Source organism: Monodon monoceros, unplaced genomic scaffold (assembly GCF_005190385.1).
Source record: "Monodon monoceros isolate NGI ecotype Baffin Bay Population unplaced genomic scaffold, NGI_Narwhal_1 Super_Scaffold_12, whole genome shotgun sequence".
NCBI lineage: Eukaryota > Metazoa > Chordata > Mammalia > Artiodactyla > Monodontidae > Monodon > Monodon monoceros.
Window position 1 is genome coordinate 76,781,833 of NW_021703768.1, and position 18,341 is coordinate 76,800,173.

Below are 18,341 nucleotides of genomic sequence, written 5' to 3' on the forward strand. Positions count from 1 at the left end.
ACACACACACACACACACACACACACACACACACACACACACACACAAACACCATATCTTCTTTATCCAACCATCTCCTGATGGACACTTAGGTTGTTTCCATACCTTGGCAATTATAAATAAAGCTGCCACGAACATTGGGGTACATGTGTCTTTTCTAATTAGTGTTTCCATTTTCTTTGGATATACATCCCGGAGTGGACATACATCCATTTTAATGGTACAGTTCAATGAGTTTTGACAAATGTCTATGGCTATGCAACCACTGACACAGTCAAGGTGGAAGACAATTCCATAACTCCCAAAGTTCCCTCATGATCCTTTTCAACATTCTTCTTCCTCACCTGCTCTGCCCTTAGCAAACACCGATCTGCTTTCTGTTTCATAGATTTGCTTTGTTTTTCTATAATTTCATATAACAAACTACTGGTTACCAAGGGGGGAAAGGGGGGGTGGAATGAATGGGAGATTGGGATTGACATATATGTACCACAATGTATAAAATAGATAACTAGTGAGACCCTACTGTATAGCACAGGGAACTCTACTCAATGCTCTGTGGTGACCTAAATGGGAAAGAAATCTAAAAAAAAGTGGATATACGTATACATGTAACTGATTCACTTTGCTGCACGGCAGAAACTAACACAACATTGTAAAGCAACTCTACTCCAATAAAAACTAATTAAAAAAAGTAAAAAACCCATGATGCTGAGTGATATAAGCATTCAATGAGAATATACATTTGGAGCTGATATTTTAAATTGGGAGTCCAGGAAGGCCTCTCAGAGGAAGTGTGATTGTGTAGAGGCTACAATGATGAGAACGATTAAGCCATTAGAGTGACACTGGAATGGGAAGAGCGCACCAGGTGGAGGAAACAGCAAGTGATTAGCATGTTCAAGGATCAGCCAGCAGCCAGTGTGGCTGAAGCAGACTGAGAAAGATGGAGAGAGGAAGGAAGTTGGAGGGAGAGCTCAGAGCTAGATCAGATGGGGTCATTTCCAAAGAACTCTAAGTGAATGGGAGTTGGCTAATTTCCATCCATTTAAACATTTTCTTACTCATTTATTTCCTTGGTCAACACTGAGTAAATGCTTATTATGTGCCAGACACTGTGCTAGGTATTGAGTAAACTGTGGTGAGGAAATCTCACATTGTCAATGCTTATAGTTTAGTGAGGGAGGCAGATGTTAAACAAGGAAGTGCACAGGTGATAGAATTACAAACTTAGATGACTGTTGTAAAGAAAAGAACAGGGTACAAAAAGAAAAAAAATTACATTGGAGATCAGGGAAAGCTTTTAAGGTTGATAAAAAGGTTAATAGATGGAGTTTAGAGTTGTGTTTCTGACCTTTTCAAATAGAAAATCATTGTATTGCTCACTGGAGTAAATGAGCATAAACAGGTAAGTCTGCTCTTGAAAGGATGACCCAGACCACTGGACTCTCCAGAAGGTGAGAATGCACTGGGCTGAGAGAACCCGTAGCTCAGCATCCCTCTGCCCAATCCTTGACACAACAGTTAAAAAGCTCCAAGCTGGGGCTTCCCTGGTGGCGCAGTGGTTGGGGGTCTGCCTGCCAATGCAGGGGACACAGGTTCGTGCCCTGGTCTGGGAAGATCCCACATGCCGCAGAGCGGCTGGGCCCGTGAGCCATGGTCGCTGAGCCTGCGCATCCGGAGCCTTTGCTCCGCAACGGGAGAGGCCACAAGAGTGAGAGGCCCGCGTACCGCAAAAGAAAAAAAAAAAGCTCCAAGCTGAGGGAGTAGCATGTACAGAAGCCTTGTATCAGTTACTGTTTTCTTTTCTCTAGTACAGGTGTACTGCAATTTAAACAAACTTAATATGTAAAAAGTTGATATTAAAAAAAAATAAATCCCTTGCTTTACAAAGGGATTCTTAAATTAGAAGAGTCACAAGGGATTTATTTAAGTTATAAGCTCCTCTAATGCCTTTTAAATTATTCAATTTATAGTCATTTGATTTACTTACAACCTTTCAGGAGTACATTTGTTGTAGAAAGCACAGCACTCCCGCAGTAAATATTCTCCTTGATCAATTACACTTCTGAACTTTAGTCATCTGCTCAGTGGCATATCTTATACAACTGACACCTTGGTATTTGCAAGTGGCTGCAGTAGTGTATTTTACAACATAAAATATACACCAAAATTAGAGAAATTTCTCTTGTGCAATCTCTTCTGATTGTATCAGCCTTAAGGATTAAAATCTTGGGGAGACTACAGTGACATACAATCCATGAGAAGACCTGGGATTCACCTACACGTATGAAGTGGAAAGCTGTGAATCCAGTGAATTTATCGGTATAGACAGCCCAAATGGGTGAGTCAACATTCAAACTCTGTTTATTCTCAGGGGGAGAGTCTTTTCTACCGTCCTAATGCTAGATGTTTACATTAGTTCTCAATTCCTATTACTCAGCAAAGGCATAAACACAGGGAAGAATGGAAACACCAGAATCCATTCCTTAATGAAATTGTTTGCTATGCAATTTGGTTCCAAGCTCTATAAACTATTTGTCAGAGGGAGCATTGCTCTAGGTGAAGTGTCAGAAAATATAGAACATAGAAGAGTGATGAAATAGGAGAGGCACTCCCACTGCAATAAGAAGCACAGTTAATGACGATTAATGTTTACTCAACATTTACCATATATAAGGCATTGTGTTAAACACATCATATAGATTTTTAAATTTCATTCTTATACAACCCAGTGAACAAAGTATTGTTTCCATTTGTCAGATAAGGAATCCAAAGCTTAAAACATTTATGTTACTTGCCCCTAAATGCCCGGGCTAAGAAGAGGTCAGATTCAAATCTTGTAATGGATTTCAGACACAGAGCATATTTAAAGTGATGTACAGTCAGGGTTGAGGGTCGTTGGTAGATGAAATTCTTTTTAGGACCCTTAGAACCTACTGAGAAATAATTTTGGACAAGACAGTTATATGGTCCTTAGCTTGACCCATGCTTTAAGTACCTTTTCAATTTTAAATCTTAAGCTTGGATAGATGTGAGTTATTTAAGGAACTATCAAGTTTGTTAAAATGACAATCTTAGAATCAGTACTATGGCTCCAAACAGAATAGTTTTTCTAGTTATCAAAATCTTTCTATTATTTAGAAGAGCACTTTCAATCTAGCTCTTCTAGCTCATGATTAGGCCAAACAAGCAACAATTTACATTTCTCCTTTTAGATTACTTCTACCTCTTTCCACTGTAATTCTGGGTGCTCATCATGTACCTGGAATAATAGTGTCAGTGAAATTACAATGGAGAATCTGAATTTAATTCAACGGAAATGGATGCTGAATTTACTCTATTATTTAAGATGTGTGCTGGAGCATCTCTGTGGATACACAGCAGGCTCCAGGGGCTCTTATCTCAATTAGAAGCACTGCATTTAACTCCCAGATTCTACTGCTACCCTACGATAAATATGTTTCAAGCCCATCTCTGCAGCCTTGTTTTTATACCTGCCCTTACTGTGAAGTCATTCATAACTGAAGGAATATTCTCTTTTTATCAAAATTAAAAGCTATATGAATTCCAACCAATTGGAAAGTGTATTTATTTATTTTGTGTAGTATTTAAAAATGACACTACCAAGATTTTTTAAAATTTGTTTTTACTAGAAATGTTATAAGTACTGTAACTTCAGTGTGATTTTATAACCTTAGCTTAGAACTGAATTTTGTTTCCCTTGGTAATCTTTACACTGACAGAAATCAGATTACAGTGTGCATGTGGACTTCTTTTTCATTGAACCATAGAGAGGAGGGTTGAAGACAATATTTTCTAATCATCTAGTTCATGGATGCATTTTCATATTACCTGTCACTACAGAATCAGTTAGTCCCTAAGAAATCTTTCAGGCAAGATTAATTTCCTATCACAGAGGATGTGGGCATCATATAAAAGTCAATCACACAGAGCTATGTAGAGACGATGAAAATCATGCAATCTTCATGAAGTTCTAGTAACTTAAAATATCATTTCCACCAATGTATATTATTTAGGTCTTTGTGTGTCCCACATTAGGCAAAAAGTAGATAACACAAAACATGGGAAAAGTAAAGGTGAAAGTCAGAAATTTTTTTTCAAAAGAAGCCCTATGCATGGTCCAGAAAATGAAAATCAAATGAAAAAGATCAAAGCATATTAAAAAGTATAAAGCATTCATAAAAATAAAGTCTTGTTATTTTATGTTTGTACTAGTATTTGAGAGGTCAGTGTGATTTCTGTTTAACTTATTTTTTATTATGTAGAAATGTAAAAAAAAGTGTCAAATCTTTTACAATTCACTATGTATCTTCTTCTGTAAGGTGGAAGTTAAGTTGTGGCTACATAATGTTGTACTTTGGAAACTCAAAGTGGTAAAAAACAAAAACCACCCTTGGGTTTTCTCTCCTAACTTCTTTGTTCCCAGTGTGACATTAACCAGGCCTTTGGTCTATAGGCAGTGTTACAGTCTCCGTTTTCAGTATGTAAGTGTATCTATTCTTGCTCTCTTAAACCAAAACAAAAATTTTTGCCACCATTTTTTTCTGTGTACCTAAGATTTTTGTTCGTTTTTGAGCCTATTATGATATTCCTTTTGAAATACACATTTGACATCTGGATTTCTGCACAGATGAATTTCATTCTTGAACACAAAAGAATAGCAGAGGGACCCAACCATTACCTAATGTAACACTGGAACATTCATTTGTAACCGCTTTAAAGACTGGAGATCCACATGCTTCTGTCATAGAGTAATATCCCATTCAAGAAACAGATCCACAGCAAACGCAATTAGAAATTAATCCTTTTCTTCCATAATTTTTCTCTTAAGGGACATTATATGAGATCCCAATGGTCCAGTGCTATCCTTATTAACCCTGCTTTCCTTTCCTATCCATTTCCTTCATGGTTGCAACTGCTCTAACTTATTTCTTCTAAACCTCCCTAGGAATAAGCTTCCTTAATCCTACTTTTTAAAAATTCCTTTTTTCCCCTTATCTCAGTTCTTTATTATGAAGGTATTTCCTTTTTTCTCATGTAGACATTTCTTTCTCTCTAGAGATGAGGAGCATCTCTGACCATGGAGGTCTTCCCTTTGGTGGGAGGAGGGTTGGCCATGAAGACTCTCACATTAATAATTCTTGGGTCACGATTTTTGAACACTAAAAGATAGCTCGCTAATTCTATTTAACTGATTTCCTTTAGCCATTGTCCATTTGAGACAATTTCTTAAGCAAATACAGGTCTATGCTCCCCATAATGACTTCTAGAAACTTATCAACTACATACTTGTAGTTCTTTTTTTCATCGATTTGATAAATGGTCCTGCTATGATTTTAGTAACATCTTGATTACTTTTTCCTTTCTGTGGAAAACAGAAACAGCTGGAAGCAATGCAAATGAAGATTTGAGGGGAAGAAGGATGCCCAGAGATTGCTGAAAGAGTGATCAAGTGACCTTTGGGGCTCATGTGCCAGTTGTGACAATTTAGAGAGAAGGATGGGGCATGTGATGTGGTAAAAAGCAGAAAAACGTTTGGTCACTGCATGGATAGTCAGAACATAAGAGTCAAAAAGAATATAAGTACCTAGAGATATGAATTAAAGGGAAGTCAGGTTTGAAAGTAAAATAAGGAATTAAGGTTAACTCCATAAATTCTTCTTCTTTTTTTTTTTTTTCTAACTACATCAAATGAAAGGAAATACTTTTTTTCCCCCCCCATCTTTGGTAATGTAATAGAGACAGGAGTTTTCCTTCCTCTATTATGTTTACCCTCCTCACCTTCGAAGTAAAGCATTTTGTTTGCAACCAGGAATGGTAGATCTCTGATATAATTCTTTCTAAAATATTTATTTATTTATTTATTTATTTATGGCTGCATTGGGTCTTCGTTGCTGTGCGTGGGCTTTTCTCTAGTTGCAGCGAGCAGGGGCTACTCTTCGTTGTGGTGTGTGGGCTTCTCATTGTGGTGGCTTCTCTTGTTGTGGAGCACAGGCTCTAGGCACATGGACTTCTGTAGTTGTGGCATGCAGGCTCAGTAGTTGTGGCTCGCGGGCTCTAGAGCACAGGCTCAGTAGCTGTGGCACACAGGCTTAGTTGCTCCGCGGCATGTGGGATCTTCCTGGACCAGGGCTCAAACCCATGTCCCCTTCATTGGCAGGTGGATTCTTAACCGCTCTGCCACCAGGGAAGTCTCCCCTGCTATAATTTTTAAACAGAAAAGGTGTGTTCTGTGTAAGCTCTTCCTAGATTATATGGAGTCTTGTTTTTATACGTTCCCAAAGTGCACTAAATCAGTTAACTGCACCAAGCAGGAGGAGATAGACTTCATAATTCTCCTAAATATAACTGGCAATAGAACTGTCCAGAAGAAAGATGCTCCCACCAGCTCCCCCTCCCCTATAGCTCATTTCTATCACATCACCAACAGATTAGAATTGTGCATAGCAGAATATACCTCTGGTGAAAAACCTCATCAGACAGACAGACATTATAAGAAACCATTAAACGGGGATTTCTATATCAGATTACATTAGGGAAAAACAAATAAATGGTTCACCTTTATGTACAACGGTTCCTTAAGATGTTCAACAAGAAGGCAAGCTTTCTCCTCCCACACAGGATTGAGGCTCTTGTGTATTATTTTACTTCTAAAAACTTCTTTTCCTCCAATTTTAAACTTCACGTATGGATCACTTGTCCCTGTTAAAGAGATACAAATTGATCCATGTTAATCATGCTTTTCTACAGAAGCAAGAGAATAGCTCATCTAAACATTAGAAAGTATTTAAAGGAATAAAATTTAAGTAAACCTTATCACATGAGAAAAATAAGGATTAAGTGCCTTTTCCTAAATTTTCCCTTAAATATTCAAGTGACAGTAAATAATAATAAAATTATTATTATTATATCTTCTGATCTTAATACTGTAACCCTGTTCTGGTATTTTAAAACTCTACTGCATGCTGCATTTATAAATTTAATTCATGCTGTAAATGATAGAGATTAATCTGACGTTTCATCTGGTCAACTATAAAAAAGATGATCCATGATCTTGGCTGATTTAACAAGTTTTAGACATATATGCTGTTAAAAATTTACACTAGTTTAATAGGTTTTGGAAAAGGTGAGTCTTAAATTGAGCTTCAGTTTTATCCTTGGTTCCATATTTTCTTCACAGGTATCAATTTTATCCTTGGTCCCGTATTTTGTTCACGGGTTTCAATTTTAGAATGCTAGGGAAGGATGCCTCAGAGGAAGGCATCAAGAGGAAGGGCACAAATGATTGTTGAATAACCTGGGTACTTCATGTCATCCATTAATACCTCCTAAGCTCCCTATGAAGATAAAGGAAATAAGAGCCATCAAATAAGTTGCTCTTGGGTACACAGCTAGCAAGAGATGGAGTGAAGATTCCAACCAAGGCTGTGTGGCTCTAATGCCTGTGCTTTTTTTTTTTGCCTTGCAACTTCAAGAGGGAAGGGCCTCTATATACATTCATTTATGTTATACCATTTCTCATTTTGACCGATGAACATCAATCTTGGCCTCATAACTCTATGCTGTTATTAAGGATTCCTAGAAAAGGTGAATCAGGAACATCCCCAAGGAAACCATTCCAGTGCGTGACAATCTTCAACCTCAGAAAATAATTCTTTATACATGACCTGACTCCCTTAGAATAAAATTGTAATTCTTCCTGTTTTGTCCAACCTGAAACTATAGTTGATAACTATGGTCTACACGATTTAAAGAAAAATATGAGTGGGGCTCAGAAAATTGTAAAGCACCATGTAAATGTTAGGTGTTAAAATTATGAGCCTGATATACTTAAACTCACTACCTATATTCCCCCTCAATACTCCACTCACCTCCATGACACATAAATATCTATGCTAAATATAAGGATTGCCTTGTAGGATATGGATTTTCTTATTTAATCATCTGGGGACTCTCTCAAAACTCTCCACATTCCCCTAGTAAATTGAAGACCTTGTTTTTGTATGACTAGACCTGGGTCTAATAAAATAACGACTTTCCATTTTGTGAAACTCCCATTTTGACAGCTTGATTTTATAACAAGACAAACTTTAAAAAATGTTTATAAATGTAAATGTAGGCTTAATACTAAACTGTTACAATGCATTCTTTAAAGGAGCCAATGGAACCAAAATGTTTAACAGTTAAAATGGCTATTTTTTAAGGCCCTGATCCCCAGCTACAGGCTGAGCACTCCGGGGAGTGGAAGTGTTATAGCATGTAATTTGAGAGATATTAACATCCATGTACCCGTCTGAATTTCCTCAGTCATGCAGTTTTGTCTCTGATTTTTAAAATCACCTATGCAGCTACTACCAGCTGCTAAAATACAATAGGCTCCATGAGATCAGAGCCATTTGTATCACTGTGTTTTAAACCTCCAGCACTTAGTACAGAATTAGGCATATTGTTCCTCAATAAACATTTGGTGAATAATTGAATGACTTAATGACTTAACGATGTGGGTGGTAGACCTCTCTTCTTGCTGACTTTGTCACCTCCACTTGGATACATAATAGACATTCCAGTGTTAACATAGGCCTCGATCCTCCCTCAGGCTTTGTCAGGTTGTTAAAGTCTCCATTATTTGACAGTTCCTCAAGCAAGACGCAGGAAAATTACTTTCCATATCTCCTTCTCCATCCAGGACACCACCAAGTCTGATTAATTCTCCTCCACTCTAGTTCAGCTACCATGATTTCTGTGCTGTGCAACTACAATGATAGCCTCCTAACTGGGCTTTCCACACTTCCGTGTCCTCCCCTATTAATTCTCTATATGACAGCCAGACTGACCTTTTAAACCTGCAAATTTAATCTTCCCCCTTCTTTGCTTAACACATCTCAACACCGTTCAACTACACCTATAATAAAATCCAAAATATCTAACATGGTATACAGAACTTGCTGTTTCTCCACCTTCATTTTTGGCCCCTACTCTCTTCCAGCTTTCCTGTTACTAGAAGTTCTCCTCTGTTTCTTCCAGTCTTCACATATTCCAGCCAGGCTCTCTGCTTGAAAAGTCCCTCCTTCCCACTCTCTTCCCCTTTTGCCTGGCTGACACTTCTTATCTTCCAGGCCTTAATTTAATATAATTTGCTCAGGAATGCCTTCCTCAACCATCCCAATCTGAATTAGGTCTCTTTGTCACTTTCTCCTGACATTTGCTCTTCTGCTTAGTAGCACTAATCATTATGCTACTTATAGGTTAATTTGTATGTCCACCAGTTTACTGTAGGAATTTTCCCGTTGGCTATAACCCCCGCGAGGGCAGGACTCTGCCCCAGCACGTGGCACAGTGTCTGGGGCAGAGCCTGTACTCAGTAAGGATTTGTTCAATGGATGAGTAAATGAATGACCTTACAGTTCACAGTGTACACAGTACTATTAAATACATCCTCAAAGTGGCTCTGTGAAGTTGGTGAAAGCGTATATTATCAACCTATATTGCAGGTGAGAAACAACCAGAGATTCAGTGTGACCTGCACCAAATCACTTAAGAAGCTAACAAGTAACAGGATGAAAGGCAAATTTACACTTCAGACGCCAAGTCCGGGGTTCCTTCTATTCAGCTTTTTAGGAAACATGGACATCCATATTTTCCTTTTTTAACTCTAAAACACCATCACAGGAGTATTATGTAAAGACGTTGAACAATCATTTAGACACTACAAATCATGCCAATATTGACAAGTAACTTATTCTCACTTAAAAAACTCTCACACTTATTATCTGTCTTAATCACCCTAAGGCCTCTGTGAGTCTAACTACTGCCTCCGTTTTACAGATGAGACAAGTAGGAAAGGTCAAGTGGTTTGCTCCAGGTCAGACTAGAACTCAAATCTGGAGCCTAGTCCAGTTAATTCTCTCTCTGGCACATCATCATAAACCGTTCACCCCCTTCAAGGTATAACAATCTTGTATCTCTTTGGTCCAAAATAGGTATGAATAAGCCTTTTACAAGAAAAGTGACTTCAAGGAAGTTGGACTGTGTTTCTTAACAGTTATTGATATTAGTATCTCACACTATTTAATTTAGCCATTATGCAAACAACTGACATAACTTATGATTTGGCACAGAAGCCTATACACTCAAATGTAAATCTTTTTTTGGAAGCAATCTGTTTCTTGCTCCTTACCAGAAACATTTTGCTCAACCACTGTCTATGCTAACTGTCAAAATCCCCTTGGAATTAGGGACAACTCGTTCCTAGAATCCTGCTGGGTGATCCACTAGGTCTTGAATGCAGAACTTAAATTACAAAAAGGAATCTAGATCACTCTTGTTAACATTTACTGAACACGTACTATGTCAAATACAACATACCACCCAATGAGCCTGTGAGGCGAGTTGTAGTGTTACCTAGGTTACGGTTGAGGAAACCATGTTTCATTTGTTCTGTTGGCATTTATTGAATACCCTCAAGTGGTATTACATACAAATACATAGTGTGGAACAGGTAAGTAATTTCCCCAAAGTCACACAGCTAGGATGCTGGAACTTGAAATTAAATATTACATTAGGCCACCTCCAAACAACATTTTTCACGGTTGGTATCATATCCTTGATGCCACTTGAGGCAGTAAATATCCAATGGCCTGAAGAAATAACAATCCAGAAAACAAGAGTCGGTCTAAGGGTTAAGTAAAGGTTTAGGGACAGAGTTTTGACTCTTTGATAGGCACTAAGATCTCAGGGATTGGTATAAAAAAGAGAGAAAGGCTGCTTTAAGGGACTTTGAAAAGATATTATGATGGTGAAATATATTGTAAATGTGTGGCTTTGGCCACAGGATAACCTGGATTGGAGATGGTACATATGTCAGCAAATTTCACAGTCATAAGTACAGGAAAACAGCTCCAGATGCACACACGTGGTGAGTCAGTCATCTGACTTTTCCTGCTGTGTTTTGACTCCATAGAATAAAATCTGCTACATTTCTCCCTTTCCAACTATCATTCAGAGGCTTCTGGGTGCTATTATTAAATTTTAATAACTTTTTTAGTAGTCAAAACTCTTTAAGGAATTTCTAATTGTTTACTTATTATTGTAACTGAGGGACCTTTGTTGACTGAGAGTCCTTAATTTAAAGTTCAAGACCTTCAGCCTGTGATTCCAACACAGAACTGGAGACATCATTCTTTTAATTTAGTTTCAGTAAAAGATTTGTACCTAATGCTCTAATCTTTTATGTTGAAAGGTAGTCACTTTATTACCTGGTAATATTAATAGGTATTATTTGTTTTTTAAAAAGGAATTCTGTGGTCAAGCATATTTAGAAAATGCTGATTTAATACAAAATTAAACAGATTAATTTTCTATAGCTTTTCTTTTTTTTTTTTTTTTTTTTTTGTGTGGTATGCGGGCCTCTCACTGTTGTGGCCTCTTCCGTTGTGAAGCACAGTCTCCGGATGCGCAGGCTCAGCGGCCATGGCTCACGGGCCCAGCCGCTCCACGGCATGTGGGATCTTCCTGGACCGGGGCACGAACCCGTGTCCCCTGCATCAGCAGGCGGACTCTCAACCACTGCGCCACCAGGGAAGCCCATCTATAGCTTTTAAATAAGACAATGTGCACTTTTACTCTCCAAGGGGATATGACAGGTCTTTGACCGTACAGCCTATTTATCTTGAGTGTATCTTTCAGGACTAATAATCCCTGATCTCTCTTTGGGAAATGCTACCTTATTATATTTCATAGATGAGGAAGTTTCACATGTTTTGGAGGTTCTTTTATTGTAATAGATTTTCCGGTGAATTCAAGTCATTTTATTATAATAAAACTCCAAGTAAATCCAAGCCACTAACTTGTGGTTAGCCTTTAACAAATATATTACACACACACACACACACACAAAAGAGATTTAGTTTGTTGGTTCAAAAAACTCAAAAAGTAAATTCAAGTGCCAGTGCTGTTTTGTTGCAATATTGCATTCAACCACAAGATGGCACAAACACTTATCAAATTACTATTGTGAGGCCTGTGGTTCTGCTCTTCAAAGTTAAGGCATTTCTACTGCACCCTTGGCAGTTCTCAGGCATTTTCTAGCAACCTGTGCTTCGCTGTTATTCGTTGGACTGTGACCCTCATTACAATCTTTTTTAGGGTGATAATAAAATGTAAACAGGGAAAATAAATATAGAAGAAGAAACGAGGAAGTGTTAGCCCTAAAATAAAATTCAGATTTATTTTATCATATTCAAGAGCAACCTTTCACACATTCATTTTATCAGATAGCATTAACTTCAGAATTTATTTTAAAACATTATTATTTTATCTTATAATTATAAATTCTGTGCTTTAAAAATTCTAGAGTATTTTAGATTTAGGGAATTTTCATTGTATATATCTGAATCCTAGGATCAAATTGTTTGAAAAAGAGGAATTAGATGGTTTGTATAATGTTTCTTCATGTAGTAAAGAAAAACATGTCCCCAAGCTATGGTTTTTGTTTGTTTATTTGAGTCAGGACATCTGAGCATTTCAACATTTTGTGTGACTATTTAGCCTTTAATATAATTTAAGTCCAACATAGAACTAAACTTGTCTGAATGGGTCCCCTTTTGTGCAGCAATAAACACAGCACACACAAGATGGCAGTCTTCCTTTCCTTAAAATAGTATGAAAGCTCTTTAAAATGTAAATAGCCATATAGTAATGAATGTCCTGTTTTTCATTTTCAGAATAAATGAGTCTCCTGGTTAACAAGTTTAAATCAGTCTTATCCCAAACCTAGTATATAATGAAACAGAAACAGCTATTCCTGTTTCAGGGGCTTATACTTATTCAATAACGCTAACTCCTAATCAAAAACAATGTGAAACTGAAACTCGGTCTTATGGAGAAAGAGAAGGAGAAGGAGGAAGATGAAAAGAAGAAAAAAGACGAAAGAGAAAAAGAGACGTGAATATAAATATTAAGTGTGAACAGTTAAAAAGAATTCAAATTTAGGGTGGATCTTCCTGAAGGTATTCAATCCTTCTACAAACATTTAAAGCTAGCTACTTTTGTTGACCAAATACAACAGAGAAAATATCTGTTCTGTAACAAGGTCCTTCACACTTGAAAGAGGCCTGTAAAAATAGAGAAGTTCAAAGCATACTCAGAGCAATAGATATCTTTATATACATTTATTTTTATTAATGATTTAAAAATCTTCAAAACAGGTACCTTATTTATACATTAAAATTATTCCTTAAACTGTCTTGTTCCTTCTTCATTTTTTGTTTTTTTGAGATTTATAATGCCCTACAGTGGAAACATTACATAGGGCTAAATAACTATATTAAAATTAAAATGCTAAAAGCTTATAATCACATATGGTTTAATGTTATAAATAAAAGGAAACTAAAATCTTTTTCCATAATGAGGAATATGAATATTCCAGTGATTTTTAAATTGTTGGTTAATGAAGTCACCATGATACAGCACAGAGATGAATGAAAACTAATACTGTGATAAAATGCAGTATAGGACTGAACTAAATAAATTTCTTTGAAGAGTAGAAGAAACTTCCAGACACACCGTATAGAGAAGGTGTAAATGACAGGAACAGACTATTGATTTTTATGAATAATTTTTTTGGCTTATTTTTCTCTTGTAAATGCAGAGTTCTGAATATGTAAGAAAAAATAATACACGTATTCGGGGTAAATACAGCTCACTCAAGTTCCCCTGCACACACGGCATAAATTATAGGTGGTATCTACAAGCAATTTCCTGGTAACTTCTGGAAGTTTTGGTAAACTACAACATGGAAGGGGGGTGGTTACTTACATTTTTTTCACACAGATTTAGACAAATACTGCTTTAATTGTGAATATTAATTAATTGTATATTAATCTATGGCATAAGAACAACTGCAATAGAGAAGCGTGTTCTGGATGTCACAGTCATTCTTTCCAAAGGGCTCTGCTCCTCCCACCCCGGGAGCTCCCTCTGTGACCAGTGATCAGTGAACAGACTTTGGAGGTATAAATATACTCATCCTTTAAGCATGATTTTTACCTAAGGAGAAACAATTTTCTCTGGAATTCTTCTAGAATATGTTACTATGTTTTTACAGCCATCCTAACCAAACAAGATCAAATATAATTTTTTTAAAAAAATGTTAAGCACTGAACTTTCGTATGTAAAAAATATCAGAATATTAAAATTTTATACCCCAAATATCTATACTCTCCTCAAGCCTTTTTCTTCTGGCTATCTCAATACTTTTCTGAGACTGTTGCCTTGAGTGTCACTAGTAACTTTTTTTGGCTTCCATATATGTTGTATTGTATCATTTTATACAACAAGAATGTATTAGTCACTAGTAACTTTTCATCACTGCTTTCAATGGCTTTTTCTTAGACTGCAGTCCCTTCCATCTGTGGGTCACAGTGAGTGTTATTAACTCCACTGACCCCGAAATTTTCTTCTTTGTGGATTCTGTGACACTGCTCACAGTAAGTCCTGTGCTGGAAAGAATACTGACCAAAGTCACTTTTGCTTCTTATAAGCAGTGTGGTCTTAGAAAAGTCATTTAACTGCTCTCGTCTATAGTTTTTCAACCTTTAAAATGAGGGGATTTCTCAACTTTCTCTGAGAAAAGTCAAGGATCTATAAGATTTCACTTCCATGCCCTTGACAGAGAATGAGCCATTCCACATAAGTGTATTTTTCAGGAAACTAAAAATTACCGTGTCAAACACCAAGACCATTTTTATTAATAAGTTTGAAGGAAATATTTCTAAATTATATTTTTCTTCTTTTTGGGTAAATAATGAATACAATTTTTAAAAATGGGGCAGAGCATCATTTGCTGATTTTATGTATCTGGGAAATTATCATCAAGGTTCTAGGAAAGCAAAGTTAAATCTTCTGTGGAAAACCAATGAAACTTGAGTAGCAATATTTCATTTTCTGAAACTCCCAATGGAATGCTGCTAAAAACCAGGAGATATTCCTTTTATCACAGAGAGTCTCCCCCAGGGATACTCCTATAATCTGTTTATTCTTATTTTGTTTCATTTCTTTCAATGTAGAGTTATAAACTGAACAACAGTATTATTTCTATTGCTATATATGCCAGTGAACAAAACGTGTTTCTTAAAATATAACAAATTAAAAGCGATCTGAGGTGTAAGAAGCCTGATTTCCCGAAACATCGTGTGGAGGAGAGCTATCTGCCAACCGGAAGCACGTGCCTTGGACTATCACATGGGTGAGAGATAAACTCCTATTACATGTGAGCCATTAAGTAATTTGGGGGTGTATTTGTAATCACAGTTCAGCCTATCCTAACTGATGAAGATTCCTAAGCCTTGGGAATTCTAATTAAAATTCCACTTGCAACCACAGTTTAGCCTATGTCACCTGATAAATGTTCCGAAGCCCTCTGATTCTAATTCTTAAAATATCTCTTGAAATCATCTCTGCCACCACTGTCTCATCATTCCTTGTCTAGATTATTCTAAGAGCCTTCTGCTTGGTTTCCCTTCTCCCTTCCAATCTATCCTCTGAACACTGCCAGAGTCCTCTCTTGTCAAATACAAATCAGGCACTTGATTCTTCTTGGACTACATTTCACTCCATCTTCTGCACCCACAAGCACTGCTGTGGGTAACCCAGGCTCCAGAACTCTGGTTCAGGGTCAGTATTCAAAGCCTCTCCTTGTCCAGGAGATTTTGCACATGTGTTTGTGTATTTTTATTATCTTATACTCTTACCATGGAGCCTTCTGATCCTAATTTGGCTTCTGTGGCAGACTGAACCCCTACATCCATTTCTCCTCTTTTTCATTTTAGTAATAGAGTCTCTGTGAGTTTAGCAGGACATGTGATTATTCCATTAGAGAATTCCTTACTTTCCAAACAACGGGTATGGCCATGTGGCCGAGTCCGCAAGATGTGTAAAGTGACATATGCAACTTCCAGATCCTTTTTTGTTTGTTTGTTTTGGGTTTTTTTGGTAAGTTGGCTGATAGAGTATATGCTTCCTGTAGTGGTTTTTTTTTTGTTTTTAGTTTTTTAATCATTAAAAAATATTGTAGTTAATTTATAGTGTATTTGTTTCAGGTATACAGCAAAGTGATTCAGTTATACATATATATATACACACACACACATATATATATACATTCTTTTTCAGATTCTTTTCCACTATAGGTTATTACAAGATATTGAGTATAGTTCCCTGTGCTATACGGTAGGTCCTTGTTGTTTACCTATTTTATGTATAGTAGTGTGTACATGTTAATAGCGAATTCCTAATTTATCTCTCCCCACACCCTGCTATCCCCTTTGGTAACAATAAGCTTGTTATCTATGTCTGTGAGTCTATTTCTGTTTTGTAAATAAGTTCATTTTTATAATTTTTTAAGATTCCACATATAAGTCACATCATATGACATTTTTCTTTCTCTGTCTGCCTTACTTCACTTAGTATGATCATCTCTAGGTCCATCTATGTTGCTGCAAATGGTGTTAGTTCATTCTTTTTATGGCTGAGTAATATTCAAATATATATATATATATATATATATATATATCACATCTTCTTCATCTATTCATCCGTAAATGGACTTTTAGTTTGATTCCGTGTCTTGGCTTTTGTAAATAATACTGCTATGAACGCTGGGTTGCATGTATCTTTTCAAATTAGCATTTTCTCCAGACAAATGCCAAGGAGTGGGATGGCAGGATTATATGATAACTCTACTTTCAGTTTTTTAAGGAACCTCCATACTGTTCTCCATAGTGGCTGCACCAATTTACATTCCCACCAACAGTGTAGGAGGGTTCCCTTTTCTCCACACCTTCTCCAGCATTTATTATTTGTGGTCAGTTTTTTGATGATGGCCATTCTGACATGTGTGAGGTGATACCTCATTGTAGTTTTGATTTGCATTTCTCTAATAATTAGTGATGTTGAGCAGCTTTTCATGTGCCTGTTGGCCATCTGTATGTCTTCTTTGGAGAGATGCCTATTTAGGTCTTCTGCCCATATTTTGATTGGGTTGTTTTTTTGTTTGATATTAAGCTGAATGAAAAAGCTTTCAGCTTTCCACTGTTGAGTACGATGTTAGCTGTGGGTTTGTCATACACGACCTTTATTATGTTGACGTATGTTCCCTCCATGTTCACTTCCTGAAGAGTTTTTTTATCGTAAATGGATGTTGAATTTTATCAGAAGCTTTTTCTCCATCTATTGAGATGATCGTATGGTTTTTATTCTTCAATCTGTCAATGTGGTGCATCACACTGATTGATTTGCAGATACTGAAAAATCTTTGCATCCCTGGGGTAAATCCCACTTGATCACAGTGTATGATCCTTTTAATGCACTGTTGGATTCTGTTTGCTAGTATTTTGGTTAGGATTTTTGCATCTATGTTTATCAGTAATATTGGCCTGTAATTTTTTTTGTTGTTATATCTTTGTATGGTTTTGGTATCAGAGTGTGGCCTCACAGAATGAGTTCAGAAGTGTTCCTTCCTCTGCAATGTTTTTGGAATAGTTTGAGAAGGATACATGTTAACTCTTCTCTGAATGTTTGGTAGAATTCACCTGTGAAGCCATCTGGTCCTGGACTTTCCAAATAGACCTTCCTTCTAGAAAAGTGTTTTTCTTATTGGAATGATTTGACTTTGTACAATCAGTCTTGGTTGAATTCTATTCGATGCAGTTTCATAAGACTAGGTGGTATGAACCACCTCTTCCTACAACGTGGCCATTCCTGGGCACAGGGGTTTCTCACTTACAAAATGGAAGGTAATATCCAGTAAAGAAAAAAAATGAGTTGAGGTGGGAGGAAACTAATTTTCTTGAATACTTAGTATGTGTCTGGGGCTTTTCATATAATATTTCCTTTAGTTACAACTGTAGTCCTGGTGAGGTAGGTTAAACCAGCACAGCAGAGGCCTCTAATAAATGCCTGTTGTTCAATCGATGAATAAATTAATATTCTTAGTAATTTATAGATGAGTAAACTGGTTCAGAAAGATTAGGCTGCTTGCCCTAGTCATAAGGCTAGTAAGTGACAGCTCCAGAATTCAGATTCCAAGTTTACTACACCATTAAGTCTAACCAATCAACCGACCTGTCCCATGTATCTCAAACTATCATTTCTGAGCTTAGCTGTCCCGTAAGGTGCCCCCATCAGAAACTGGATTCCATACTAGGAAGCCATGGATCTCACTAAACTTGGCAAACATTAATTCTGAACCGTTATCACATCAGAGTAGCAGTTAGACAAGCATGGCTGAATCTGATTGGGGAGATGATTTATTTAGGGCC

The 18,341-nt window shown here is 36.9% G+C and overlaps 1 protein-coding gene across 3 annotated transcripts in view; it reads right to left on the reverse strand.

Moving 5' to 3' along the window:
* Positions 1-18,341, reverse strand: part of MCTP1 (multiple C2 and transmembrane domain containing 1) — a 534,361-nt gene that overhangs the window by 257,000 nt on the left and 259,020 nt on the right. For all 3 annotated transcript variants that reach the window (XM_029217598.1, XM_029217600.1, XM_029217599.1), the window contains exon 3: positions 6,584-6,726. In XM_029217598.1, coding sequence (XP_029073431.1) covers positions 6,584-6,726 — 143 coding nt within the window. The remainder of the gene's footprint in view (positions 1-6,583; positions 6,727-18,341) is intronic.